Below are 21,578 nucleotides of genomic sequence, written 5' to 3'. Positions count from 1 at the left end.
CAACTCTGCTTCCCAACCATATTCTGCACAATTGCATCACTCCTGGGGCTTCTTGAAGCCTGAAGAATAGTTCAGAGGTTGCTGAATGGTAGATAAGTTGAGAAAGGCTAGAGCCACTTATGGTTGTGAAAGTCGGATGATGAAAAAAATCAGACAAGGGAAGAATTAATTAATTTGAACTCTGGTGTTGGAGAAGGCTTCTGGGGGGGGGGGTTCACGGATAGCTAAAGTCACAAACAAGGAAATACTACAGCGCATAAAGTCTGATATATCATTGGTAGGCAAAATCACTAAATGCCAGCTCTTACTTTGGCCATACCATGCAATCCAACTCAATGGAGAAAGCAATTATCCTAGGATTGGTCAGTGGAAAAAGGAAAGCAGGCCGACACAGTGGCTGCACGTGGTAAGAATGGACACCGGCCAAAACACTGCATAGCTGAGAGAGACGGTGCAGGATCGGGGATCGTGGGACAGCTGTTTCATAGGATCGCCAAGAATAAGACATGACTGAATGGCTGAGAACAACAACAAAGTCCAGGTAGACCAGCTGGACATGGATAGGCCAGGCTCACATGATCTGGTAAGATCTCAGAAGCTAAGCAGGGGTTATCTTGGTTAGTACTTGGGTGGGAGACCAGCCAAGGAAATCCAGGGCAATGACAATCCACCACTGCTCATCCCTTGCCTTGAAAACAGCAAACAAAGATGCCATTAATTGTCTGACATTTGATGACACCTCCCAGCGCTAAATGAGCCAGGCTGTTGGTCCCAATGCGGATTGTCCATCTGGGTGACCAGGGCAGTTTCACTCCCAGAACTAGGCCTGAAGCCAGAATGACTCCAGATCAGGGGTAGTCAAACTGGGCCCCTCCAGTTGTCCATGGACTACAATTCCCATGAGCCCCTGCCAGCTGGCAGGGGCTCATGGGAATTGTAGTCCATGGACATCCGCAGTTTGACTACCCCTGCTCCAGATCATCCATCTCATCTAAGAATGGCCTCTGGTGACTCAAAAACTCCTGCAGATTTGGGTGGGGGCCTGGGGAGAGTGGAGTATGGGAAAGGGAAGGACCTCAGCAGAGTATAATGCCATGCCTTAGGGATGCCAATCTCCAGGTGGGACCTGGGGATCCCCTGCTCATCTCGATGACAGAGATCAGTTCCCCTAGAAAGTGGCTGCTTTGGACTCCATGGCATCATATCACATTGAGATCCAGCCCCAAATCCTGTCCACTCTGCCTCCAAAGTCTTCAGAGCTGGCACCCCTACATAAAATCCACCCTCCAAAGTAGACATTTTCTATAGGGGAATTGCTCTCCCTGGAGAACAGCTATAATTCCAGGAGATACTGAGGGCCTTTTCGCACGGGGATCTTTGTTGCAAATTGTTTGCGTAATGAAAAATCGCCATTTAAAATAGTGGAATTCGTCGTTATGCATACCTGCCTTTGTAGTGGAATCAGTTGCGTTTTTTAGCGTTTCCCACAGGCTTCCGGTCTCGGCAGAAATCGCTAGAAAGGAAGCGCTATTGCCAAGCTCGTCCCGCCCCTGGCCGTCAAGCAGCCAATGGGCAGCCGTTAGCATGCTCCCAAACAGCCCCTTTCCCTTTAAAAAAGGTTTTTTTTTAAAAAAACAGACCCATAGCAACGAATCTAGGTAGATTCGTTGCAACGGAGAGACCCATCCAGCTGCCTAATGTGAGCTGTCGTTTGATTGTATGATCGTTGGCACGCTGCCTCGAGTGATAAAAAAAAATCCCCCCCCCTCTCACGGGCCCGATTTTCGGTTGAATTAATGTGTAAAAAATAAAGGGACTTTATTTCAGCAAACGGGCTTTTATGTGGTTTGTGCTTAGTGACTAAAGGTGAAGGACTGAAGCCAGGGAAGCCTCTAAACAGAAAGAGGCTCGCTGGTGCGTTTATCCCCGCTCGCTCGGAGAAAAAAAAATGGCGATCGCTTCGCCGGAAGTTTGGAGGACAGGCTCAGGAGGAGGGACTTTGAAGAACCCGCAACAATGGTAACGCACAGGTCTTTAGCGCTAGTGTTGCAGATTGGTTGCAGGAGTGTATCGCTATCCAGAGGGTGAATCCACTTTTCTGGATTCCCCTGAAAGCGCTACAACGAAGCGCTTTTTGCTGATTGGTTTCAGGAGTGTTGCAGATTGTCTGCGACGTCGTGCGTTAAGGCAAATTAGTAGCGTTTTCAATTAGCAACCATTGTGCTATTTTGAAGCCGTGCGAAATGGCCCTGAGACTCTACCTGGCAGTTGGCAATGCTAATTGAGTTTGCTTCTGAGTAAGCCTTGGTTCTTTATTCTGCAGGCCCCTTCCAGGCCCTGAAATGCTACACCTCTTGGATGTTTGTCCCAGTTCTGTGGAACCACTCCGGAAAGCTAAAACCTGGTTACCCTGTGAAATGTAGGATTGACGGCTTGGTGTCATGCTTAGGAGCTTTGATATCTAATCTGGTTGGCAGGGTTTGATTCCCTGCTCCTCCTCCACATGCAGCCAGCTGGGTGACCTTGGACTCACCACAGCAATGATAAAGCTGTTCTAACCGAGCAGGAATATCAGGGCTCTCTCAGCCTCACCTCCCTCCTAGGGTGTCTGTTGTGGGGAGAGGAAAGGGAAGGCGATTGGAAGCCACTTTGAGACTCCTTTGGGTAGAGAAGAGCGACATATAAGAACCATCTCTTCTTATTCTTCAGTAATATCAGGGCTCTCTCAGCCTCACCTCCCTCACAGGATGTCTGATGTGGGTAGAGGAAAGGGAAGGCGATTGTAAGCCACTTTGAGCCTCCTTCTGGTAGAGCAAAGCGGCATATAAGAACCAACTCTTCTTCTTTGGTGATTTCCCTCTCTGGCAGGACTCCTATCCCTTTAACAGTCCCTGGAAGAAATCAAACCGGTCCCGTCTCCCTCAACTCTGAAACCCAACGAAGCCACACCTGTTGAATTTTAACCTGCTACTTCCCAAGCTAAAGCCTGATCAGAGAAGAACATAGCAATCCATGACTCTCAGTCTGGGCAGGCAACCGATTTCAAAAACCCGATTTAGTTGCGGCCTTATTGAAACCAGTGTCCAAATCGCCCTTGCTGCACAGAAGCGTCGCCAATTTCTGACTCATAATGCGTGTTCTCTCTCCCTCTCTCCCACACACACGTGCGCCCGCGTTCAGAGATCCGAGCAAGCGGCGCCGCGGCCAAACTACATCTCCCGTGATGCCTTTTGCCCCCGGTAGTAACAGGCAGTGGCGGAGGCAGCGCCACGTGTTTCCCTTCCTCCGGCCCCCGTCCGCCTCCCTCGCGGCTTTCCCTTCCCGGGACGCCAGGCGCGCTGGGCGAGAGCTCGCCAAGGGACCGTCCCGCTCGCCTCCTGCCCGAGGCTGCGATGCCGCCTTTCCCCTGGAGACACCTGGCCAAGGTAAGGCGGCAGTCGCGACCCGCAGCTTGCTTTGCATTGCACGAAGGCAAGGCGCTGGTGGGTGGGTGGTTGTGGGGGGAGAGGGGCTTTTGGAGCGGCCCGCCTCCTTTGCACACCCAAGCTGGGTCCGGAGGGCACGCGTGGCTCTTATGGGAGGGGACGGGGGGGGGGGATCTTGAAGCCCCCGAGCTATTTGCATCGGGGAGGGGTTGTCCTGCTGGGTGGGCGAGCTGGTTTTCTCCCGCCAAGGACCACGGAGGATTGCAGCCCTCCTCCTGTTCCCCCCTCTCCGCTGAATAGGAGCAGCGAGGCCTGCGACTCGCCTTGGCGAGTCCCAGTCCCGACTAGCAAGTTCTCTCTGTGCCGGAAAAGCCCAAACGCAAAGTTTCTCCGCCGTCGAGCAGATGCTTCCCAACGGGAGCGTGAAGTTGTGCAACTTCAACCACGCGCGAGCAGCTGGAGGGAGGACAGGCGTTTGATGCCTGTCCGGGGTGATAGTTGCAGATCGCTGAAGGATCTTGGGGATCCCGCCGCTCCGTTGTCGTTTAATTCCGGCTAGTCGCTTCTTGGAGGCGGCCCGAGAAGTTATCTCCCCCGCTCAAGGCTTGAGAGTCTCTTATCTGCGGGAAACGCCAGCCTGTGGTTGATGGGCTCCTTTGGGAAGCTGTTGTCGCTCGCTGGGCTGCCCTATCTGACCCTGCAGGGTTGTTGTTGGTTTTTTGTGGGGGGGAGGATGGGCACTCCAGAAGAGGCCCTGGAAGTTGGGAAAGAAAGGAAGGAAGAAAGGAAGAAAGGAAGAAAGAAAGGAAGAAAGAAAGAAAGAAAGAAAGAAAGAAAGAAAGAAAGAAAGAAAGAAAGAAAGAAAGAAAGAAAATCATATACTTGGCTTGGCTTTATCACCTTTGCCAAAGTCTCTCTCTCTTTGGCACCGGCTGTATTGAATGATAATCCACCGTTTGAACTCTTGCACCTGGTCAATAAAAGCATCCGCCCCTCGGGACCTGCTTTCCAATTGGCCGGATGGGTTATCTGGATTAGGCAACCGGGTTAAGGTTTTTAAAAAGCGGGGACAGGTCAGCTCAGTTCACATCCCACCCTCCTCGGATTTGGAAACAAGGGCTTGCCTGTGTGTGTGTGGGGGGGGACCAGTGTGTGCTTGTTTTGTGTCTAATCCTGCAGTTGGGAGAGGGAGCGGATTCTTTGGCCGGGCCGAGACCTGCGTCTTCGGGTTTGGGGCAAATTTGGCGGCGTTCCTCCGCGCTCTCTCCTCGCTGATGCAACTGAGGGGGCCGGGTTACATCATCCGGGGAGAGGAGAGAACATGCAAAAGAGATTTTGGTGATAGTCCCCTTTCTAACAAAGGAGATGAAAGAGAGTAACAGAGTTCTCTCCTCTCCCCCCCCCCCCATGGCCATCAACCTACTGCTGAGCAGACCTAAACTTCTCAAGACAGAAAACTGGCAAACTTCGTCCCAGCCAAACTTTTCCTGTTTCCTTTCCGAGCCAAACTTGCCAGCTCAGCACGAGCGTCAGGAGTTGATGCCGTGGCTATTCTGCATGAATGAAGTCGGCTTGCCCGCACACAGCACAAAGCCCCTCTGTTCCAGCAGGCCTTGAACTTGGCTGTCCTGTTCCACCCCCCTCCTTATTTTTCTCATCCTGCTGCTTTCTCTGACATTGACGTGGCAAGATCCCCCCCTCCCCTCCAGCTCCGCTGGTGTAATTCTATGCAGATGGCAAATGCTCTCCTGCATATCCATTGGGGGCTACTTGGAAAGCAGCTGCTTTAAACTTCTAGACGGGCGTTGCTATTTTTGCTGCCTGCCTGGCATGGTGATTTTTTTATTGCTTTTTATGACTTTTATCGGCAACACTGCTATTAATGACGCAGGGAGGGGAACGGTCGCCTTGCGGAAGGCTGGAACTTTAAATCCTGTGCGTGCCTGTGGACTGCGGGAGGGCTTGGTTCGGCCAGCAGCAGAACCGTAAACGCAAACCAAAGACAAAACTCCCCAACAGCCAGGGTGTGGAATGTGTGTAAGAAGGACAGTCTAATAATTAAGCCAAACAGAGAGAAACAGACCAGTGAGATTCTTTCATCAGTGACAAGTCCTCTGAGTCTCTCTTATTTTTATCAATTTTTTAAGGAGAATTTAAACCTTATATATAATAATATAATAAAGCCTCTTGTGGCGCAGAGTGGTAAGGCAGCAGACATGCAGCCTGAAAACTCTGCCCATGAGGCTGGGAGTTCAATCCCAGCAGCCGGCTCAAGGTTGACTCAGCCTTCCATCCTTCCGAGGTCGGTAAAATGAGTACCCAGCTTGCTGGGGGGTAAACGGTAGTGACTGGGGAAGGCCCTGGCAAACCACCCTGTATTGAGTCTGCCATGAAAACGCTAGAGGGCGTCACCCCAAGGGTCAGACATGTCCCGGTGCTTGCACAGGGGATGCCTTTACCTTTAATAATATAATACTGGTCATCGGCTCACATAGGTATGGGGTATTATATTATAATTATTACATATAAGATTTAAATTCTCAATACTTATAAAATTGATAAAAATACTGAAGACTCAGACTTGTCACTGATGAAATAATCTCACTGAAAACGGATATTACCTGGATTCCGTTTTGACAGAAGTCCTACAGAATAAAGAGACACTTTGTCTAAAGAGACAAAAAATTGACACTTTTCTTTCTTTTATGAATATATTTATTATATTGCCATTGGATAGGTCTGTTTCTCTCTGTTTTTGTGTAATGCGTATGTCAGGAGCCTGAAGCCACTTCTGGTTTAGGGTGACCCTATACCAGGTTTTCTCATTCCTGTAACTCTGTTCACATGTGTCAGTAAAATTGCACACTTCCTGCGGGTATGTGCATCTGTTTGCAAGAAAGAGCCAGTGTATGTAAGCTGTGACTTCGGATTTCAGTCATATGTTCAGCTACACACACATCGAATGGAACATAACTATGCAGAACACAGTTAAACAAAAATCAGGTGAACCCTGTTATATGGTTGGACACACATTCACTAAAGCTCATGATCAGGGCTTCTGTTTGGGTGCCGAAAGGGTTTTCATGGCTGCAGGTGAGGAGGGGCTTGCCATCTCCTGGAGATTTGGGGACTAAGCCTGGGGAGGACAGCGTTACAACGCCATAGAGTTCATTCACCCTCCAAGGCAGCCATTTTCTCCAGAGGAACTAATCTCTGTAGTTTGGAGATGAGCTGTAAATCCAGGGGATCACCAGGTCCCACCTGGAAGCTGGCATCCCAATCTTGCAGTCAGTTTACAGATTTCCCCCCCCCCTCCCCATTGATGCTGATGCTTGAAGTACTCTTGTGTTTACTATTGTGCAAAAAGGGTGGATTTTCTGCCTATGGTACCCCAATGTCTTGGCCAGGCTGTGTTGTAACTATGCTATTTTTTTTTAACGTGGCTAGCCCCTGAGAAGATGTTGCCAGGCCGGGGTCAGTTTGCGGGCCCAGCACAGCAAAGCAGCCCCCGCATCAGCCAAGGATGCTCCGGCATGGACGGGGCAAGAGAGCTTGGCAGAGAGCGATCCTGAGATGTGGGTGCTGGTGCAGCAGGAGAAGGATCGGCAATGCCGGGGACTGGAACTTATCGCCTCCGAGGTGAGTATCGGGGATGGTGGCCGGCTGGGCCTTAGCCCTGTCGTGGAGGTATGTGACCTTTCAAATGCTGCCTTTTACTGAGTCAGACCTTTACCCTGTCAAGGTCAGTGTTGCTTGCTCTGACTGGCAGCATTTCTCCAGAGTGACAAAGGACCTTGGCATCACCTCCTGGCTTTTTTAGTCGAAATGCCAGGAATTGCAGTTGGGACATTTGGATTGTCCAACCGAAGCTCTGTCACTGAGCTACGGCCCCTCCCCTTAAGTACTTGCTGAAATCCTGTATGTTCAGCATCTGCCGGAGCAAGAGGGAAAGCAGGTTGTAAGACAGAAGCGAAGGAGCAAAAGTTGGCAAGTTCCTGATTCAAGTCCTGCCTTAGCCATAAACTCCAAGCCACTGATTTTAGCCTCCCTCCTCTCCCGCCTTGTTTTGCAGGACTGGCCTACCTTACATGTCTGTTGCATGGATCGCAAAATATGTGGGAAGGGTATACTTATAAAAATTTGGCAGATTATAGAATCCTAGAATCATAGAGTTGGGAGGGGCCAGACAGGCAATCTAGTCTTATCCCCTGCTCAATGCAGGAAGCAGGCCACTTGGTGACTGGCCAGCATGCTCTTCCCCTCTCTCCTTCCTCTTGTGATCACTCAAAGTGTGGCCATGTGGTCCAACCCCCTGCTCAACGCAGGATCAGCCCTAAGCATCCTAAAGCATCCAAGAAAAGATTGCAACCAAGTGACCAGTTTTTCCTGTTTAGGGGATTGTTTCTTTGGTTTTTGATATGGAGATATGAATAGTGGTGAGATTTGGGAGGGGCCGTGGCTTTGTGGGCGGGTCCATGTTTGCCACTATTAGGTTTGGGGTTCCATTCATGTCGGCAAAGTTCCTTCTCCGTCTGAGAGCCGCTGCCACAGAAAAGACCAATACTGCCTTCATGGCCCAGAAGCATGGCTGCTTTTACACTCGCCGTGGCCTTGCAGCTGGATTCTCCTGTCCCACGGAGGAATAGCGTTCCCTGCCATTGTATGTAATCGAGAACAACGTAAGATGTTGTATTTGAACTGGACTGCTGAACTGATTTCCCCCTTAAGTTTTATTGCCTGCGAAGCTTAATGATTCATGTTGTCGTTTACTGCTTTTAATAAAAAAAAATGAATATGAGCTAATCTAAGCAATTAGCTACGTATGCATTTTGGGAAATCAATACAAAATACTTCTTGAAACATCCCAATTAAATATTGTGTAATACTCCTTGGAGCCACGAACATATTTCAGAATATTAGGAGGCAAGACAGCGATGGCGCTCCCCCCCCTCCTTGCTTAACTCTTTGAGCAACAAAGGGAATGGGTTAAAATGCCCTAAGGGTAGTTCTCTGTACAGAACCAGGGAGTGGTGGTTAAAACAGGGGATACAGATGTGGTCTTGTATATGGAACAGTGGGGTGGCTGGAATGGCAAACAGCGTTGCCCTGTGCCGATGACCTCTCCACGTGAAAACTGATTGTGCAGGAAGGGAGAATGGCCCTTCCTTCTTTTGATCGCCAAGTCCTCTGCATTACATGAATGTGCAGAGGAAGCATCCCCCCCCCCCATATGCTCCTTCCCTGTGATCAGTGGCTCATCATGGGGAAGGGAGTGTATATTCAGTAATACTTATCTGCATGCATTTATAGAACCATAGATTTGGAAGGAGCCATAGAGGCTATCTGGTCCAATCCCCTGCCCAATGCAGGATCAGACTAAAGCATCCAGGGTAAGGATCTGTCCAAACGCTGCTTAGAACCATAGAGTTGGGAAGGGCCAGACAGGCCATCTAGTCCCTCCCCCTGTTCAATGCAGGATCAGCTCAAAGCATCCAGGAGAAGTATCTGTCCAGCCACTGCTTAGAATCCTAGAATCATAGAGTTGGGAGGGGCCAGACAGGCCATCTAGTCTTATCCCCTGCTCAATGCAGGAAGCAGGCCACTTGGTGACTGGCCAGCATGCTCTTCCCCTCTCTCCTTCCTCTTGTGATCACTCAAAGTGTGGCCATGTGGTCTGCAGGGCTTCACAGTTCTTTTACAGCAGGCTAACCAGCGGAGAGGATGTTGGAATTTATATTAGTTGTAGGAGGGGCGGAAGTACTGTGTCCCTTGCACTGCTTTCACACCCATCGGATAAGGCACTTTCAATGTGCTTCTAATGCACTTTAATGACCTAGTTGCAGACAATTGCTAAAGTGCACTGAAAGTGCATTATCCAATGTGAGATAAAGCAACTGTGGCGAGGCTCAAAGCCGAAGATGGGATGTACCCTTTGGCCATTTCCTTATCAATAATCTTTACTGCTCCCTTTCACCCCTGGTTGCACTGTACTGGAGAAGGAGATGGAGATGTTAGTTCACTTTTGGTCACCTCAGCCTTGTTTGGATCACATTAAGCCATTGGGCGCTTCCACCTGTCGCACTGATTTCCTTTGTTCTCTGCAACCTCAGAATTTCTGCAGCCGAGCTGCCCTGGAGGCCCTGGGCTCCTGCCTGAACAACAAGTATTCGGAGGGCTATCCTGGCAAAAGGTAAGAAGAAGAAGAAGAAGAAGAAGAGTTGGTTCTTATATGCCGCTTTTCCCTACCCAAAGGGGGCTCAAAGCGGCTTCCAATCACCTTCCCTTTCCTCTCCCCACAACAGACACCCTGTGAGGAGGTGGGGCTGAGAGAGCCCTGATATTACTCAAGAAGAAGAGTTGGTTCCTATATGCCGCTTTTCCCTACCTGAAGGAGTCTCAAAGTGGCTTACAATCACCTTCCCTTTCCTCTCCCCCCAACAGACACCCTGTGGGGTGGGTGAGGCTGAGAGAGCCCTGATATCACTGCCTTCCCATTCCTCTCCCCACAACAGACACCCTGTGGGGTGGGTGAGGCTGAGAGAGTGCTGATATCACTGCTGGGTCAGAACAGTTTTCTCAGTGCTGTGGTGAGCCCAAGGTCACCCAGCTGGCTTTATGTGGGGGAGCGCAGAATCGAACCTGGCATGCCAGATTAGAAGTCCGCACTCCTAACCACTACACTAAACTGGGTGGTGGCGTGGGTAGCAGAAATGACTTAGTCGGTTGGCATGGTGATGCACAAAAGTGGATTAAGAGAACTGAGTAGTAGCGTAACAGAGCACTAGTTTACAAGTTCTCAGCAAGTTTAGAAGGGCATAACTCTATGCTACCCTGTTGCCCCGGCGGGGTAGGGGAGAGGGCTTGTTTGGGTTATTTTGCCACCATACTTGTGATTGCATTAATGCAATTCGTGATTTTAATTGGGTTTTTAATGGAAATTTTATTATATTATTTTTTTTTAATTCTGTAACCCGCCATTTGAGGGGTGGTATATTAATAATAATATAAACCACAGAGCACAACCGTGGTTTGAAGTGGATTCACAAACCACGGTGATGAGGGAAGCCCGTTTTGCGTTGGCCGTTGTTGGCAACGGGGTGTGTGTAATAAAAAAACGTGTTGTTTTTGAGGGAACCTTACTTTGCACTAACCATGGCTGTAAAATGATGGCTCATTCTAGGGCACCTCAGTGGAGCCCCCTCAGTTTCATTTAAAAGAGTTTGTTAAGACAGTGTTGTTGAGACGTGCTCCCCTCGCGCCCCCCCCCCAAGTTGTGCTTTAGCGGCTTGTCTAGTTCCGTTGGGGTGGTTGTTCTCTCCATGGAATTAATGGTGTTTTACCTATTTAATTGCCAGACACCTTATCTTTATGTCTTTGTGTGTTTTGCTAATTCCCGTGAGCTCCCCTGGGCCGCTGTGCTGGGAAAGACAATGCACAATTATTTCTAATGAACGATAAATGAAAGAGGCCAGAGAAGAAGATAAGGAGGACAGCGGGTGGGTGGCAGGGGCAGAAAAATGTGACGTTGACTTAGATTTTATTTGTTCATTCATTTATTTAAAAGCATTTATTAGCTGCCTTTCTACCCCATAGGAACTCAAGGTGGCTTACAGTGTAAACAATAAAATACACAAAATGGATGAAAACCCCGAGTGAAAAATAATAATTTAGAAGGACTGGTAGGCAGAAGAACTAATCAAATCTTCAGCTGGTTTCTAACGATTGCGGGAGAGGAGACTAGGATCAGGTCCCTGGGCAGCTTGGTGTAGTGGTTAGGAGCATCGGCTTCTAATCTGGGCTTGATTCCGTGCTCCTCCCCCACATGCAGCCAGGTGGGTGACCTTGGGCTTGTCACAGCACTGATAAAGCTGTTCTGACCGAGCAGTGATATCAGGGCTCTCTCAGGCTCACCCACCTCACAGGGTGTCTGTTGTGGGGAGAGGAAAGGGAAGGCGACTGTAAGCCGCTTCGAGACTCCTCCTGGTAGAGAAAAGCAGCATATAAGAACCAACTCTTATTTATTTTATTGGATTTTTATACCGCCCTTTTATACAGATCGGGGCAGTTTATATATAACATGATGAGGGAGATACACGGAATGACCTAACATACAATGTAGTCAGTACATCAACAATAATCTAACAGTGGTTCTGAATAGCACAATTTAAATGGTCTCAGACAACAACAATATAACAGGAACGGTAACTTTGCTAAGGCTCCCAGAGAGAGGTCAGAGAGAGGTTCTTCTTCTGTTTATATACCGTAGAGATGTGAGGCCCTCAATCCATTGGATTATTGGACAAGGCCTTTCTCTTAGCAGCAGTTAGGCCAAAGAAGACCCATTTTCACTGGCTGTCAGTTAGTCAGGAATAGAGGGATCTCCAGAAAAAGAACCTTTGGGGAAATGACACGGTAATGAAGATGAGGCAAAAGAAAAGTAATTTTTGAAGTCTTAGACAAGGGGTGGTAGGAGACTCTTGTTCGGGGATGACCTGTGACCTCTGTTATGGTATGGACCAAAGGTGGCCAAACTTCGTCCCTCCAGATGTCCAGGGACTACAACTCCCATGAGCCCCTGCCAGCATGTGCTGGCAGGGGCTCATGGGAGTTGTAGTCCCTGGACACCTGGAGAGCCGCCGTTTGGCCACCTCAGGGAGGGAAAAATTGAATGTGGGGTGGGGCTTGAAGTATCTGATTCTCTCTTTCCCGGGCTCAGAGATTATCCAGGCACTGCAGTAGCTGGGGGGGTCATCCTTGAATGCTTCTCCTGTGTCACAGGTATTATGGTGGTGCTGAGGTGGTGGACCGCATCGAACTGCTGTGCGAACGGCGTGCCCTGGAGGCTTTCGACCTCGATCCCGAGCGCTGGGGAGTGAACGTCCAGCCCTACTCTGGGTCCCCGGCCAACTTCGCGGCGTACACAGCCCTGCTGCAGCCCCACGAGCGCCTTATGGGCCTGGACTTGCCCGACGGAGGCCAGTATGTACTGGTTAGGGTGAGGGAAGCCAAAGGAAACATTACAGAATAGAGAATAGAGTACAGGGAGAGCTGCCCTCTGGCTGGAATATTTGAGGGGGGGGGAAAGAGGGAGGGAAAACACCATAGTAACAAGCAGGATGGGAGGCTGATGAGACTAGCTAAGGTTGAGGGGATGGAGAAGTTAAAATAAATGGCCCAGGCCGAGGGGCGGGAAGAAGAGGGAAGAGGGTTGCTTGTTTTGTTAACTGAGGAAGACAATCCCCTCAGGCTCCACGGCAGAAAACAGATTTAAAAACACGAGCAAAGTCCACGCAACGCCGAACTCTACATCAGGCTGGATATTAAATTTAGAAAGATGGAAAGCAGATTTTTCAGCCCGTGACGTTCAGGCCAGACCATGTGTGGTTCTTCTGTGAAATGCCAGAAGGAACTTTGCCTTCCTGGGTCAGTCATTGTTTGTTGTCTGGAGATCTCCAGTCCCCACCTGGAGGTTGGCACCCCTAGTTGTCACAAGCCTCAGAAGGTGGGATGACTGCAGCTGTTGGGCAGGTTCCTCGGGCAGAATTTGCAATGACTGAGGCACCGGTCTTGTTCCACCCTGACCACATGTCTTTCCCTCTTCCTGCCAGCCTGACGCATGGGTACATGTCGGATATCAAGCGCATCTCGGCCACGTCCATTTTCTTTGAATCCATGCCCTACAAGCTCAATGTGAGTGAACGGAAATAGCATGCGAATTTGAGTGTCTCGAACCCGCGATTGTCCCTGTCTTTGCTTGTTTCCTGAGAGCCAAGGAAGTCTGAGCCGTCGAAACCCAAGAGCTGATCGGACGGCTTTGCATCTCTTGGCTTTTCCCCTTGGTGTTCATGTGCACAGTGTTGCTGTGGAGTTGGGGCACCAGCATTTGGGCTAATGAAATAGGAGCCTTGTGACATCTGAAAAGACTTAACACAGTTTTATTCCAGCAAAGACATAGAATTCACTTCTTCAGATGCAGCCTAGTCCAAAAATGCTGTTGCAGTGTTAGTTTCCGAGGTGCCACAGGGCTCCTTGTCTGTTTCTGCCACAACTGACTGAACTCACATGGAAGCATGGCTAAATTTACACTTGCAAAAGTGATGTTTGTTAAATACTGGGCTGATGTCAGGCAGGAGCCAGCGTGGTGGTGTGGTTATGAGGCTCTAATCTAGCGATTCCCCACTCCTCCCCGTGCAGCCAGCTGAGTGACCTTGGGCTGGTCACAGCCTAGATAGAGCTGTACTCACAGCAGTCCTGTCAGAGCTCTCTTAGCCCTACCACCCTCACAAGGGGTCTGTTGTGGGGAGAGGAAGCGAAGGTGATCGGAAGCCGCTTTGAGACACCTTCGGGCTGTGAAAAGTGGAGTATAAAAACCAACTCTTTTTCGTCTTCGATACAATTTACTTGGCTGTTTGCTCCCCGTTCTCAGAAGCAACCCAAAAGAAGCACAAAGGCGGTGCCTGTGGGCACGGCTGGCTGCAAAGACTAACACTAACCTCATTGAACAGAACCTCCACATTCCGAGGCAGTCAACCTCTGAGTGCCAGTGCCAGGAGGCAACTCTGGTGTCAGCCTTGGCCTCTATGCCCCATTATTGCCCCTCCAGAGGCCATTGTATGAGATAACATGCTGGACTGGATGAACCATGGCTTGGATCCAGCAGGGTTCTTACAGCCCCAGTTCTACACCCATGTGTTGGCGTGTGTGAGTCTGCTTGCATTTGTGGGACGGGGAGGAGGCCGTGCTGCCGGCCATCCCGTCCCCTGACCCATTTCCCCCTTTCCCCGCAGCCAGCAACGGGACTGATCGATTATGACCAGCTGGAAGTAACGGCCCGCCTCTTCCGCCCGCGTCTTATTATCGCCGGCACCAGTGCCTACGCCCGCCTCATCGACTATCCCCGCATCAAGAAGGTACCCCTTGCGGGCGGTGGGTGGGGGGGACGGGCAGCTATTCAGTCAAACAAGCAGAAAGGAGGTCCAGCCTCTGTTCTGTGGAAATTCAGACTCAAGGACAAAACTTCGCGACATTCTGTGCAAATGGAACCCGCTGGCGTTCCTAGGCTGGGCCTGTTTTCTTTTAACAAAGGGAGGATGTTTCTGAAAGGGGGGGAGGTAAACCGGGCCTTCAGCTGCCCCGCCCTGCCCTTGGAACGAGAGTGCCGTTTCCCCCAGCCCTCTGCGAGAGACTTGTGGGCATAGCAGCATGAACAACGAATAAACCTTACCTTCCCTGCCAGGTGTGTGAGGAGGTGAAGGCCTACATGCTGGCTGACATGGCCCACATCAGCGGTTTGGTGGCCGCCAAAGTCATCCCTTCGCCCTTTGACTACGCAGACTTGGTGACCAGCACAACCCACAAGACATTGCGTGGGGCCAGGTGAGTTTGGCCAGGACAGCAGGGAAGAGCTCGCTCAGGGTGTCTGTTGTAGGGAAAGGAAGGGAAGGTGATCGTAAGCTGCTTTGAGATTCCTTCAAGTAGTAAAAAGTGGCGTATAAAAACAACTCTTCTTTATCATCATTATTATTATATTTCTAAACCACCTCTCTCCCATAAGGTAAAGGTATCCCCTGCTCAAGCACCGAGTCATGCCTGACCCTTGGGGTGGCGCCCTCTAGCGTTTTCATGGCAGACTCAATACGGGGTGGTTTGCCAGTGCCTTCCCCAGTCATTACCGTTTCCCCCCCAGCAAGCTGGGTACTCATTTTACCGACCTCGGAAGGATGGAAGGCTGAGTCAACCTTGAGCCGGCTGTTGGGATTGAACTCCCATCCTCATGGGCAGACTGCTTCAGACAGCATTTCTGCTGCCTTACCACCCTGGGGGACCCAGCTGAAGGGAGGAGAATGGACCAGGCAGGTTCCCACCCGACCTGCTCCTTTTCCTGTAGCTCCCTGTCCAGCCCATAGAGCCCGAAAGCCTCGTGAGGTCCCAATTCCTTATTCTCCAGAGGAGTAAACTTGTCCTCATGGCTTCCTTTGGGGCAGGTCCGTGGCAAGGTGATGGAGCCTCAACTTGGCAGGCAGAAGGTCTTGGGACTTTGTTGGTCTTCCAAGTGCCACTGAACTCAAACTCTGGGGAGGAACTGAGTGTCTGATTCAGGAAAGGCTTGTTTCTTATGTCCGTCTGTACTTTCAGTCCCATTCAGTAAAAGGTTAAGATATCCCCTGTGCAAGCACTGGGTCATGTCTGACCTTTGGGGTGACGCCCTTCAGCGTTTTCATGGCAGACTCAATACGGGGTGGTTTGCCAGTGCCTTCCCCAGACATTACCGTTTTACCCCCCAGCATGCTGGGTACTCATTTTACCAACCTCGGAAGGATGGAAGGCTGAGTCAACCTTGAGCCGGCTGCTGGGATCGAACTCCCAGCCTCATGGGCAGACAGCTTCAGACAGCATTTCTGCTGCTTTACCACTCTGCGCCACAAGAGGCTCTAGAGCTTTGTTTAATTCCTATGTGCCTAGTGCAGCTAAAAATAAATACAGGTACAAGTAGCAATAAATGGAGTGATTTCCCTTTGCATATTACAGGGTTTCGTGAGACCCTGAGATTTCTTGATGGCTCTGGAAGGTTTTCCCGAATGGGTGGGAGTTAATTTATATCTTTTTAGATTTATATCTTTTTAGAAAGCTTAATCGTGACATGACCATTTTGACCCACTCCTCTCCCAAAGTGACCAGTGAGGGGGTGGTGCGGGGAGGGGCCCCGGGTGGGCGTGCCCACAGCTCTGCTTCCCAACCTTATTCTGCACGATCCTGCCACTTCTGGGGTTTCTCAATGGTAAAAAATGTTGAGAAAGGCTGGTTCATATTATGAGGGATTCTGGGCTGGACCAAAGCCCGGGTGGAGCCAAGGTTTATAGAGGGGACAGGGTGTTGCACAGGGTTCAATGTACATTGGAAGAGAGCTGACCGTTCCTCCCTCTGTAGCTGCTCAGGAGATGTGAAAGTCCTCTATACGGCCACAGGTTCTGCATGCTGAGTTTTCTCTGGCCTCTTACAGAAATGTGGCTTGCAACCAACCCTGTTGTTAGGGCTCAGCTTAGGTGCGAGTTGGCTTGGCAGGAGTCAATACCCCAAGGTGGGGGAAAATGTGAACTTGCAGTGACGTTGGATCCTTGAGACTGTGTGTGTGTGTGTGAGGACTGGAGAGCAGTTGTGGTGATCGATCCTGAATGTTGACCCTTTTGCCCCCTCCTCGCCCACAGGTCTGGGTTGATCTTCTACCGCAAAGGCGTCCGTTCTGTGGACAAGAAGACGGGCAAGGAGATCCCCTACAATCTGGAGGAGAGGATCAACTTTGCTGTGTTCCCATCACTGCAGGGGGGGCCTCACAACCATGCTATTGCGGCTGTTGCCGTGGCCCTGAAGCAGGTAAAAAAAGGGGGGGGGAGAGTTTGTGTGTAGGGAGGGAAAGTGCCTAGTTTTTGAATGAAAGCCCATGGAGACCAGTTCCTCTCCAATGCCTTGCCTCATTCACTGGAATGAATGTTAGCTAGATTGCAATGGTCTCCTTTCAATCTCCCAGCAGTCCCTGGGAGATCTCATTGGCCTCCATTCCCCAAACTCCCAGCAACCCCTGCAGCAGGAAGTGAGAACAGCCTAGTGATTGGCTAGTCAAGACTCCGCCCAGAACAATAGCTTTGCGCCACACCCTTGTGCTCTGTCTCTCCCTTGAGAAGCTGCCTGGTTTTCTGGGCCCCGTTCTGCACGGCCTACAGTTTTTGACCTCTGTTCTGCCTCCCCTGGTCCTGAATCCTGCAAAGGCTTCCAGCCCATATTTGCTTGCAGTGCTGGGGCAACCAAAGGCCCATTTTGAGTTGGAGCATGCAGGTCAGTTGACCTATCAAATAGTGTCAGCATTATAAACTTCATGATTTATTGTCAAGCCCCATGAAACCAAAAAGCCAGCATGGTGCTTTCATCTGAGCGCTAGACTAGGTTCTGGAGACCCGGGTTTGAATCCCTCCTGTGCCATGGAAGCTCAGCTGGTGACCTTGGGCCAGTAGCTCTCTCTCTCACTTTCCCCCACCTGGGGCTTTAGCCAACAAAGCATAGCTTTGGGGCAGGAGTGGAGCATGCTGGGTTCTAGCCGTGCCTCTCTGTGATAGGATCAAACAATAGGAACTTCTGTTGCCGTTTTGGGGTTTTCGGGCCCCGCTGACCTCTTGTCTTCTGTCGCAGGCCAGCTCGCCCATGTTCCGGGAGTATTGCCAGCAGGTGCTGAAGAATGCGAAAGCCATGGCCGAGGCACTGCTGCAGCGGGGCTACACCCTGGTCTCAGGTACCCTGAGGGTTCGGTCTTGTCTCCGAGCCAGAATGTACCGCTTGGAGAGTCAAACAGTGTTGTTTTTGGCCAGTGTGTACCACCTCCCCTGCTTTCATGTGCCATGTGATCCTCAGACTGTGCTTTTCGGCACTCTGTCTTAGCCTTAGGAACGTGTGACGCTCTTTTCTTCGGAACCGAGCCATTGGCTTAGAGCTGGGGCACCAAACCTTGTGGAGCCTGTGGGCATTTCTGGAGTTTTGGGAACACTGAGTGGGTGCCACCACAGAACAGCTGCCACAATGTACTTGGCCAGCCACACAATGGCTGCCAGGGGACTGGGGCCAGAAGCATTCCCCTCCCCCCACAAAAAAGGGACTTTTCAAGGCAAGATCAAGGAAGTTGAAGAGTTGGTTTGCCATTGCCTGCCTCTGTGTAGAGACCCTGGTCAGACTTGTTGGTCTCCCATCCAAGTACTAACCAGGGCTGACCCTGCTTAGCTTCCAAGATGTAACAGACTCAGGCTAGGCTGGGCCATCTGAGTCAGTAATTAATAATTCCTATTGTAGTTTCCGGTATGCTCCTTTAGGACAGGGGTAGTCAACCTGTGGTCCTCCAGATGTTCATGGGCTACAATTCCCACGGGCCCCTACCAACGTTTGCTTGGCAGGGGCTCGTGGGAATTGTAGTCCATGAACATCTGGAGGACCACAGGTTGACTACCCCTGCTTTAGGATATCCTGAAGCAAGGATGGCTGCTGTCATTAAGGATTCTGTTTCTCTCCCCTTTACTTAGGGGGCACAGACAACCACTTGGTGCTTGTGGACCTGCGACCCAAAGGCATTGACGGGGCCCGGGCCGAGCGGGTGCTGGAGCTGGTGTCCATAACGGCAAACAAGAACACCTGTCCCGGAGACAAGAGTGCATTAACACCTGGGGGCTTGCGGCTTGGTAAGTTCAAGGAAGCTGAAGAACCATTGAGGGGGGCTGGACAGGCATTCACCACATGGCATTTGGGAAATCCAGAATTTTCTCCCAAACATCTGGATTTTTAGAGACTTTATTTTTTGCCCGGGGTTGCTGAAGAATGGAAAGAGGGGAAAGGTATGGAGCTTGGGAGGTAGGTGTGCAGTAGCAGGGGTGGCCAAACTGTGGTTCTCCAGATGTCCACGGACTACAATTCCCAGGAGCCCCTGCGAGCATGGTACTGGACAGGCCTCATGGGAATTGTAGTCCATGGGCATCTGGAGATCCACCATTCAGCCACTCCTGGTCTATGGTCTACAGCAGGGGTAATCAAACTGCGGCCCTCCAGATGTCCATGGACTACAGTTCCCAGGAGCCCCTGCCAGCATTCCTGGGAATTGTAGTCCATGGACATCTGGAGGGCCGCAGTTTGACTACCCCTGGTCTACAGAATCTGCCTGTCTAGTCCGTATTTATCCCACTCTCCCTTCCCCTCTTGGCCTGCAAACCATGGATACGACTTTCTACATCTTGCTCAAATGCCTTACTTTGCGACCCTCAGGAAAACCTTGTTTCGTGCCCCTGTTAAACAAGCACCTGACCCCCTACTCCCCAGGAACTGTTCTGAAAGATAATGAACAGAAAATTACATTGCGGGGTGGCTAAGTTGGCCCTTTTAGTTCTCGGTGCCAAATAGAATCTCTAGAAATGCTCTGCTGCTCAGGATTGTATATACATCGATGAGCTCCTAGTGTTGAAAGGAACGGAGCCTGCCCTTCCTTCAAGGAATCCAGAGAGGTGAAGATGGTTCTGCCTTCATTGAGTTCCCCTGTTTTCTTGAAAGGTAGGGGGGTGGGTGAGGAGTGTGTGTGCATGTTGTGCCTCTTGTGCTCTAGTTCGTGATGTTGAGGGGGCATGAGAGTTGAGGTAGGAAGGGCCACTCGAACGCTTGTCTCTTTCTCCAGTCCCTTGCTGGTGAGTTCTCTCAACAGAACCAAACATCCTAGGAATACGAGGTGGATGCTCCTGTATCCAACACACAAATCGGGATTCTGAGCCAGGAGGCCTATTATTTTGGCATGGGTTGTCTGTTCTGGATAAACCCTGTGTGGGCAGCCCCTTGGTTGCATTAGGCTACAGCAGGAGTGGCCGAACAGTGGCTCTCCAGCATGTTGGCCGGGGCTCACGGTCAGTGTAGTCGATGGCGATCTGGAGAGCCACAGTTTGGCCACCCCTGGGCTAGAGGAAGGAGAGCAGAGGGCTGTAGTGTTTTCAGGCCTGCTGAGTCACCTGACTGGCCTTCTAAAAAGCAATGAAGAAGAAGAAAAAGAGTTTGTTTTTATATACTGCTTTTCTCTACCCGAAGGAGTCTCAAAGCAGCCTACAGTCGGCTTCCCTTTCCTCTCCCTGCCACAGATACCCTGTGAGGTGGGTGAGGCTGAGAGAGCCCTGAGATTACTCAAGAAGAAGAGTTGGTTCTTATTTGCCACTTTTCTCTACCCAAAGGAGTCTCAAAGCGGCTGACATTCGCCTTCCCTTTTCTCTCCCCACAACAGACACCCTGTGAGGGAGGTGAGGCTGAGAGAGCCCTGATATTCCTGCTCGGTCAGAACAGCTTCATCAATGCCATGGCGAGCCCAAGGTCACCCAGCTAGCTGCACGTGGGAGAGCATGTAATCAAACCTCGCTCAAACCTAGAAGTCCGCACTCCGAACCACTGCACCACTAGCACCACCATTAATGCAGTTCTCTCCCTTTTCACCCCAGGGGCTCCTGCGCTGACCTCCAGGAATTTCCGGGAAGCCGATTTCCAGAAAGTGGTGGGATTCATAGACGAAGGGATCCAAATCGGCCTGGACGTCAAAAAGAAAACTGGTAAGCTCCCAGTGCTTTTAGGGCAGAGTGGAAAGCTGAAACTGCCACCGCTTTCCTTGCATGTGTCTGTGCGTCCCACGCTGCATTTGCCCCTCTCACCCTCCTCTTTTCTTCTCCTCCTCCCACCAGCCAAGCTCCAAGATTTCAAAGCTTTCTTGCTAGCCGACCCAGAGACACAGAGTAGCTTGGCTGACCTCCGACGACGTGTCGAGACCTTTGCCCGCGCCTTCCCCATGCCCGGCTTCGAGGAACGCTGAAAAGGACGCCCTGGCAGAGACTAGCCATCGTGCCTTCATAGCGGAGCATGCAAGAGGCCAAACACCAGGACTTCCCGTTTCCCCTGCTTCTCAGATGCAGCCAGCCAGGGCCCTCCTTCCGGAAGAGCGCCTCGCCATGCTGCTGTCACCCTCTCCCCGGCCCTCATTTTCTGGTGACGGCAACAATGGACCTCCGTTTGTTTACCGCAGGACTAGTCTCCGACTCGCGATAAATTTGTAACGATTTGCGCCATCCGTTAGGCGAGGCGGGAGATGAAAATTAAAAACCGCTCCCACGAATACCCTCGACACTGTGACTGCATCGGGGCTGAGAATTTTTTCCTGCGAGTCTCTCCCGGGAAACCCACAAGCCAGCGAGTGTGTGCATACCCTTGCCCACGTGCGTCAATATGCAGACACCTGTTTGTATATCGCCAGGGATCCGAAGGTATTACTTTAGGGTCGCAACCACCGCATCTAAGTTTGTTCACCTGAAGACCGTACGTTTGGTTATTTCGGTTAGAGGCACAAAGTGCTTTGAGAGCTTTGTGCTCATTGACGGTCATAGGGTTGGGAGGTCTTCCGTTCTTTCTTTTGTCCTTGTATTTTTTCCCTTTGGTGCGTGAGGACGACGCGATTGACCTTCCTCTTAAGATTCTGCAGTCATGTTCTTGAGAATGAGCTGAAAAGATCCTGACAGTTCTGGTTCTCTTGCAAGCGCTCCTGGCTGTACGGATTGTAGTTCGGCTAGGGCGGTTGCCAGGTTCTTCTCCCAGGGCCCGAATTGCAGC

At 50.8% G+C, this 21,578-nt stretch overlaps 1 protein-coding gene across 1 annotated transcript; it reads left to right on the top strand.

Moving 5' to 3' along the window:
- The first annotated feature begins 3,272 nt into the window (after nt 1–3,272).
- On the top strand, nt 3,273–21,087 carry SHMT2 (serine hydroxymethyltransferase 2). Its single transcript, XM_077329215.1, has 12 exons — nt 3,273–3,425; nt 6,873–7,064; nt 9,536–9,615; nt 12,204–12,404; nt 13,034–13,115; nt 14,213–14,335; nt 14,662–14,801; nt 16,631–16,796; nt 17,607–17,706; nt 18,485–18,640; nt 20,423–20,530; nt 20,660–21,087. The coding sequence occupies exons 1-12, from the start codon at nt 3,393–3,395 to the stop codon at nt 20,785–20,787; spliced, it is 1,509 nt and encodes a 502-aa protein (XP_077185330.1). The 5' UTR covers nt 3,273–3,392; the 3' UTR covers nt 20,788–21,087.
- Nucleotides 21,088–21,578: the final 491 nt, after the last annotated feature.

This window comes from Paroedura picta, chromosome 3 (genome assembly GCF_049243985.1).
Source record: "Paroedura picta isolate Pp20150507F chromosome 3, Ppicta_v3.0, whole genome shotgun sequence".
Taxonomy (NCBI): domain Eukaryota; kingdom Metazoa; phylum Chordata; class Lepidosauria; order Squamata; family Gekkonidae; genus Paroedura; species Paroedura picta.
Note: the sequence above shows the minus strand (reverse complement) of the source record. Positions and strands in the feature narration are given on the sequence as shown.